The sequence below is a fragment of the Mercenaria mercenaria genome, chromosome 5 (genome assembly GCF_021730395.1).
Source record: "Mercenaria mercenaria strain notata chromosome 5, MADL_Memer_1, whole genome shotgun sequence".
NCBI classification, from domain to species: domain Eukaryota; kingdom Metazoa; phylum Mollusca; class Bivalvia; order Venerida; family Veneridae; genus Mercenaria; species Mercenaria mercenaria.
This window is the reverse complement of record NC_069365.1, coordinates 53167987-53176385: the sequence shown is the minus strand read 5'-3', so window position 1 is coordinate 53176385 and position 8399 is coordinate 53167987. Positions and strand designations below refer to the sequence as shown.

Genomic DNA, 8399 nt, shown 5'->3' with positions numbered 1-8399 from the left:
TCTAACAGGTAATATAGCTTTATTAATTGTTGTAACTGCTGGCAGTGGTAGCAGTTAACTGGTGTTAGTACACTCGATCAATTGCTGTAACTGTTGGTAGATAACTGCGACACGCAATGAACTGCTGTAACTGCTGGCAGTAGGAGCAGTTAACTGCTGTAACTGCTGTGCTGTAACTGCTGGCAGTAGCAGCAGTTAACTGCTCCTACTGCTGCTACTGCTGTACTGCCAACTTCACGCCGATCCCGTAGTCTTGATGCCACACGTGTCTCCCTCCTTCGTGAGCGTTCTTCAGTATGAACTTTCCATGGTAGTGGTACACCTCCCCGCCCAACAACTGTTACAAAACACAAGAAAATTTGAAGAATATTTCATAGTATATACTTGAGCATAATATGTTATACCAAATTTATATAGCACTCTTTCCATGATTAACACGTGCAAAGGTCCTTTACTTACATACATACCGCAGCCACTCAAGGGCGCGAAATTCATCGTCTTCCAGTGCTTTTAACCAGAGGGCCAGAGAGAGAAAGTCTCGGAACAGTGAAAGCAAACCCGGCTGACAGAGCCTTGCACGTTGTGAACTGACAGCCCGGTTCTTTAAAGTGTCTGCTGTAGAGCACCGACACACATTTAAGAAAATGTTCTTGCCACTTGGTTGCAAGAAATATCTCAGAAAGTTGCAGTGTCCCGAACAAGATTTGTTAAATACATGAATTATCACGTGTTTGACGTTGCGGAAGGAGTAAATTAAAGCCATTACATATTTTTGGTGTTACACTAGATTATTACATGTGTACCTATAAACAGAACATTCAGCGGAATTTTCTGTTAACATGCTGATGTTTCATATTCGTATGCCCATTTTACGTTACGGAGATTTACGTCGTGATCGTTTTCATAGACATAAGTTCTTTATTATCTTATGTGATGCGTCTTTTTGTGAAAACACTAATTTTAAATAAAGACTATACTATAAGCAAATAGAGTACATCTGTGAAGGCATTTGATTTTTTAAACAGTTTTGAATATTCGAACCTGCTGGCCTATATAGGCTGAATATGATTATGTTTTTAGTAAATGCATGGCATTTATCTACTGCACTTTTCTTGCTGAATTATAGGTCAACCTGTAATAAACAGGTTATTGCATGGGAGAGCGGTGCAATTAAGTGATAATGGCTCTGGAAGAAGATAATAGCCTTCGGGCTATGATCAATTTGGCATATATTTGTTAATGACATTATTTCACTTCTGTGATAATATGGCTTTCATGCTAAACTTCTGTCTTGGACTAGAAATATCAAGTAACTTGAACCTTAAGTACAGGCAATGAACTTGAAATTGAAGTAAAGGCAATGAACATGCACTAAATTTTATCTCTATCTTTTTCAAGGGTAATTAGTACTCTATTTATTGTCGCTTGTCAATTTAAAAAAAAACAACAAAAAACAAAAAACACTGTATCTTTAAAGTTTTATATTGTATCTTGGAAATTAGTCATTACCTGTATGGATTTTAATAAAAGCAACACTAGACGGAAGCACGTGCTTTGACATTAAACCGTTTGACTTTCTTACATACGTGTACTTTCAACTGAGTTTAATCGTGAGTGGTAAAGGCTTAAGTTATTCATATTCATGCAGATTGTGTAGGATGTTATACGATGAAAATTATGAACTAACATAACATAAGATTAGCCCTTCCCTTTTCACAAGCGTTAACAATTTTCTCTGATCGTGACACTATACATGTGACGTCATTTCCGGGATGACAATACAGAATGCGCTGTATTTTATGGCCATCAGGCTCCAGCGTCTGAATAAAATATGTTGTTTTTCTTTTTTTTATTGAAACCTTTTGGATAATTAACTACATTCTATTTGAATTGCATTTTATTTAATTCTATCAACGATACTTAGTGTATTTCTAAACTTCTTAAAAGGTATCAATGTTGAAATAGAATGAGTGTTAGTATTGTAATATTTCATAATCTGTTTAGTGTATAAACATTCAGATATTCAGACTGTATATACATGTATACACTGGGCTGTTTTTACTGATTTGAAAGGAAAGATATAAGGGTTTCGAAGAAACCAAAGTTATATGGCGTTCCAATGAGATTTTCCAGAGTTCCTTTTCCGTTTGTTACAGACTAGCATGCCGACACGTTTTGTCAATACTGTAACTATGTTCATGAGGTTTTCTTTAAAACGCTGGTTATAAAATTGGTTTGTAGCGTTCAGTCCAGCGAACGAATGGGTGAGCGTGGTCAAGCAGGGGGCGGGAGTGGGGTGGGTTACAGTTAATAACTTTAGTTCAGATTGATGTATTGTCATCGAAAGTAATATGAAGCGAGGTCACATGGAGATAGAACATAGATTGTTGACATATTGCCACCAAGCTAGACTGGGGCTGTATTTGTGGCCGCTGGGGTCAAGTCGGTGTAACTAAAAATAGAATAAATGACTTCCTTTTGTCAATAACTCCGGTTTGGAATCACCTGTTCCGATCAAACTTGTACAGCAAGCATATCAGGAGACTTAGCTTAGAGGCTACTTGGGAAAGAGCCAGTATTGATGTTACAAAAAAGCAGTTTCCCGCCAATTACTTTAGTCCAGATTGGCATACATTGTCACAAAATTCAGTGTATCGCAAGCTTATATGAAGACCTAGCTTCTGTAACTTTTATGATCTGGTCTAATTAGGTGACATCCTCGAAATAATGTTATGGTCTTGATCTCCAAGGTGACCTATGTTTTATCATGTCAGTTGCATTTATAATAGTTTAGGGTAGTTACGTAATAATTCTCGTGTTTTTTACTTAAAACAGCAACTTCAGTGACAAAGACGCGCGTCCCCTAAGAATTCATAATAGATGTCATTCAAGTCGGAGAAAAATATGTACAACAGCTATTTGAAGTTTGAAGAAAAAAACTCCTTTTACAGATAAAATGAAAGAAAATATGACATTTTTAAATGTAAGGAACAAGTTTTATATTGGCATGTAAAAAAAAAAAGAAAAGATTCTATCACTGGCTGTAGATGCCAATGGGAATATCAGGTGTAACGTTGTAAACTGACCCCCATAGAATAATGACCCACCGGTCATTATTTTATATGAATAGTGACTCCCCGGTCATAATATTATGACTCCCCCACACGTAGAAAAGTGACCCTCACATAGAATTGTGACCCCTATAGAATAACGACCCCCTAACCCAAACCCTAACCCTAACCCGTCTAAGGTACACTTACAACATGATTATCCCCCACCGTTAGGCATCGGAAGAGAATATGGTAATTGCACCCATCCGTGCGTGCGTACGTGCATGTGTCCGTGCAAAATTTTTGTGACCGCAACTGCTCATTCATTATTAGACGGAATTGATTCAAACTTTCAATTACTACTATTAATGCTTAGTTGTGGAGGAAGAAACAAATCTTGGATTTGCTTAACCCGTTCCGGAGTTATGGCCCTTTTTTCAAATGGCATCGGCAGCAGATATGGTTGTCATTCGACTGCAGCCCTTGTTTTTTTCTTTCTAAGAAGTGGTCCTGGCTTCCCTGGTTTCTTTAAAAACACATTACAACTTTATATATAAATCGTGACGGGTATCGTAACAGAAACTAAGTGAACATATTATGCAATGGCTTTGACTGTTATAAAGGGGTATAATAATTGCTCAATACGTGTTACTGCAAAAGCTCTTGAAAAGTGACAAAAATCACCCAAACCTCCAGGGGAATGACAGTATTTCAATATTATACTGAACTTTGAACAACATCTTATTGTCATTGGCGTCACAGGTCACAAAACGTGGGACTTCCTTACAACCGATTTGCATATTTTATGCCTTGTATTGATAAAATTGTTGACTTTTTCTACTTTAAAACGCCTGAAAAATAACAAAAATACCTAAAATGCAAAGAAGGATGTCTCTTCAACAATATACTGAAATTTGAATAATTTATAACGACGAGGAACATCTTAGGTAATAAAACCACTGGGCTACCTCATACCAGTTCCGCCTTTTTTTTTGAAAGTATATATGAGTGATATATAGGTGACATAATGAACGTTAAGGATATTTGACATCACTTTCAGGGGTAGCATAAACATTGTGCTTTTCCACGTATAAATTGCTTTTAACAATCTTGCACTCCAGAAAATGAACTATTTTACCGTCAACAGCATTATTTCGTAATGAGCCCGCGAGCCCATGTTATTACGAAATAAGTGCAACATGTAGGATGCAATAACAAAATGATGTTTCCTCTAAAATTTCGAACAAAATCATCATTATTATAAATTCCAGAATGCTTACACTACATTGTACAGAAGGTAAATTAATAATTATTTACATGTATGCGTAACATAATTATACGTTATACCTTGCATATAATGCGATGTCGCAAAGTTACGAGGCTGTAAAAGGTACTAAATTAAAGGTACTGTTAAAGAATCTTGGAAAAATCTTGGAAAAATAAAACTATTGAAATAATTGAAGCATGAAACTTTTATAGGTAACAAAAAGATTTAGATCTAAAACATGTTTTAAACAAAAAGTCATGCACCTTTTAAAGCAGAGTTTCGTGATCTACATGTATGTTCTAAGTATGTTCTACCGTGTACCTTTAAAGTTGCAGGGGTTCCAAGTTGCAAAAGGATTCCTTTATGTATCCCCCTTCCATACGGTCATCTGTTTCTATTGGCAAAGGTTTGATACGGCGAAAAAAGTATCCCTTTGGGGAGACTTATCCGCTTTAACAAGCAAGCGCGCTACCTTTGCGCCTCCGAGGTTCACAAAAGTCGTAAGTATATTTAAAAGAGGATGCGTAATTCGGCCTCAACCGGGATAGTTGGTTTTTAAGATGCGTTGTTATGCCACCGCAATTCGAAGAATAAAGTGAATTAAGGTGGCTTGCCAGTCTTATTTGACGCCGGTCGACGTAATAATGGTCGAAAAGTAAAGTTACCATATTGCCCTGATATTTGGTATTCATATACAAGGACACCTCTCCTTCATTTTGTACGATTCAGATCTTTTATATTCCTTTTTTGTTTAGCAAAGGGTTGTTTCTTACAATTTATGAAAAATTGAAGTATCTGGAATAAAAATGGCTTTTCTTTCGCTGGATTAATTTCAAAAACAACATTCGGATGCTCTTGACAAGGGAAACAGAATGATATGTCAGTGTTGTCAATCGGAAATTTCATAAAATGTCACTATGATGGGCGTTAGATGTTCTAAGAATGCGCGATTCTTTTGATCTTAGAGTAGCACCATACGAGCTTCGGTGGACGATTTGGTCGACGGAAAACGATTCAATTTACTAACGACTTACGCAGTCTTTTTGCTATGAAAATTCCGAACTAGTTTATGAAATAAAAAAGGGGCTCTTTCCGTGAAATATTTCACAAAATGCGGTAGAAGTATATATTTGCATCGCGTGCATCACTGAAGTAGCCTAAACGTCATCCGACGTAACACAAGTTTCAACGTTACAAAATCTTAATGTAATTGCTGTTGGTGAAAAAAATCACGGTAAAAACCCTATTTTCTATTTCATAAATTTGTTCATATCCATATTATTCATATTCAGTTTAACGCCCACTTTTAGATAGCCAGAATTGGCTAGTTTTCAGGCGGCGAGGATGCCCGGGTTTCAATCCAGTAACGCTGGGCTGCTTACCAGAGCTCCTCTAGTTGAGTGGGAAACATGTGTTTCATAATCTCCAGCTTCCCCGCCCGGGAATCGAACCCGAGCCGCTGGATTAGGAGTCAACAACCTTAACCACTCGGCAACTCCAACCAAACACTTAAGCAAAATCACTGTAAGTGACAAGTGGTTTGAATCATTTTCCGTAGGCCAAATCTCTCTCCAAAGTTTATATGGTGAGGCTTTTGCTTTATTTCTAAAGGATGATCTCAATTGCTATCAAGAAAACATGACCAGAATCATTTCAGATGACTAATAAAAGATTATAATACACTGTTTGTAAACAAAACCAAATTATCCTCCAGCCTAAATATCGGTTCTCTCTATTTCTATAGTAACCTTGAAACGACTTAGGTATATCTTCTATTATTGTAATACTTCTCTTTATGTACAACAATGATAATTCAAATGAAAACCCTTTTAAATTTCATTTTTCTATAGGTGTACGTTTATTTCTTAGCGGGGCCTCTAAGATATACTGCTGTTGTGTCAGCTGTAGACGCAGCAACAGCAGCAGAAACAACAACAACAACAAATATAAGCAATAGAAATACGACAGTGACTTGATTTGATAAAGAGTATGTTAGTACTAGGTTAGGTGGGGGTGGGGGGGTCAATATTTTATAGATAAAATCGGGGGGGGGGGTCATTATTTTATAAGGGATGTCAGTATTTTATAGATAGGGGTCATTATTCTTTATAAAATAATGACCGGGGGTCATTATTCTATGGGGGTCAGTTTACAATGTTACACCGGCAGCACCTACAACCAGTGAAAGAATCTTATAGTCTTCTTTATTTGCCGAGTTTTCTGAGTATATGCTGAAGTTTTGAAAAAGCAGGGTTAAATCAAATTCTATATCGAAGAAAAAAACGTGCAGAATTACCTTAAGTTACTTTTAAAGACCCCCACGACCTAGTGTCCTACTTTTTCCTCCCACATGAACTTCGTGCAAATCATTCTGATAATATTAGTATAATACAGCTATTCCACAAGATGACAGGTGGACAATTTAGGCCCTCCCTTAATTAATGTGTTTTCACAACTTCATCTGTAAACAATTTCAGTCATTCTCTTCTCAGTATAGTTTTATAAACATAGAATAATGACTATCTTACACTGTAGAAACGAAGTGTGGTCTAAACTCCCCTTAATCTGTGAATACTACTACATTAATTTAATATTATATTTAGACATTAAACACACTGTCTTGGCCTTATATATGTCACTATCAATTTGTAACTAGATACTTGTTATTTCTCATTTTCTTCATGCAAAACATATAATTATAATTACCATCATGGAACTACAAAAAAATACAGTTATTTTGTGGCGCGTCTTTAAGATAACCAACGTCATATTTTTAAAATTGGCCGCCATTTTGATGAGGTCATACATAGATCCTTGCGGCATGTCTTTATGTGACCGTTAGATTAATAAAAATATCTGTCATGTGTTTAAGAATCGGATAGAAATATCCGTCCCAAGGGCACCTGCGCATTTGACGATAACGAGGCTTGCATATTTCTTGCATATTGCTGTCAGGTTATTTTTCTTGCATACCGTATTTTACAAGTAATAGAATAAATAAAGCAAATAGAAATACTTTATTTGTAGCACTCTTTCTTATAGAAGAGTATGTCCACAAAGCGCGGGAATTTAATGTCCGTAAGCAGAAATGACGTCACGACGTTTCAGTGACGCACAATAACAAAGTTCCACTTTATTTTTATCGTTTGTAGCGTAACAGTATGTTCTTACCGTAAAGTAACGTATTTTGAATCGAGAAATATACTATAATGAACGGAGAGAAACTGGCAAGGTACCTGATTTTTTCGTATTTTACATAAACAATACATAGTCAATGCATGAATCGCTAGCTGTCATTAACAGCACGAGAGTCCGATTGGTATTTCCGGCATGGGTAAAATAACCGAAAACGCCAGTCCGGTGTGCAGAACAGTATTTATATGCCGCCTTTAATTTTTTCCCGATCGCACGGGATTCCCGTTCTGCATACACTTACAACCAATCGAAATGGTTCGATTATAAAACCTTTTACATGTATTATGCTAAGGCCATTTTGAGAAGGTTAACAGATGAAGATGAACTGGAGAAAGAATTATCTGGAGTGTTTGGTCCCGGATTTGGATGAACATCTCCTGACAAACGTATTAAAGTAGCAATCCAAACTGCAACCAATGATTGATATTGAATCAGTTCTATTTTTATCAAAAGCATGTCCATGTCAATATATTCTGTTACCAAATAACAGCTTATCGTTTTCAAACACTTTGCGTTGTGTTTCTTCTCAGAAAAACCGTACTTTTTTTCTCCGAGAACGAAAATCTAATTAAATAAACAATGGAGATGGGTTAAGAGTGTCACCTTTAATTTCCTTTTCCAGGAAGTAGTGAACAGTACATAAACTCAAGATTCAAGAGTTTTTTAATCCGGGATTACGACCTCTGTCTCTGTTGCTCAATTGTTCATTTAACTTAGTTGTCCGGGTTCATGATATATCATAAGAGTTTCAAGAGGCTTTCGAATGTTTTAGGACTTTCAGTTTAAGTCTCATTTTCTGTTACGTACTTCTTTTTTGATACATACAGTTCTTCCAATTTAGTAATGGTTACTATAATTTTCACATACATGTATCTTTTTTTACTTAA

At 36.3% G+C, this 8399-nt stretch overlaps 1 protein-coding gene across 2 annotated transcripts in view; it reads right to left on the bottom strand.

Annotated features, from left to right (window-relative positions):
- Positions 1–204: 204 nt before the first annotated feature.
- The window catches only part of LOC123557226 (ectoine dioxygenase-like), a 58014-nt gene continuing 49819 nt past the window's right edge, over positions 205–8399 (bottom strand). For both annotated transcript variants that reach the window (XM_053543578.1, XM_053543576.1), the window contains one exon: positions 205–337. In XM_053543578.1, coding sequence (XP_053399553.1) covers positions 215–337 — 123 coding nt within the window. In that variant the 3' untranslated portion in view covers positions 205–214. The remainder of the gene's footprint in view (positions 338–8399) is intronic.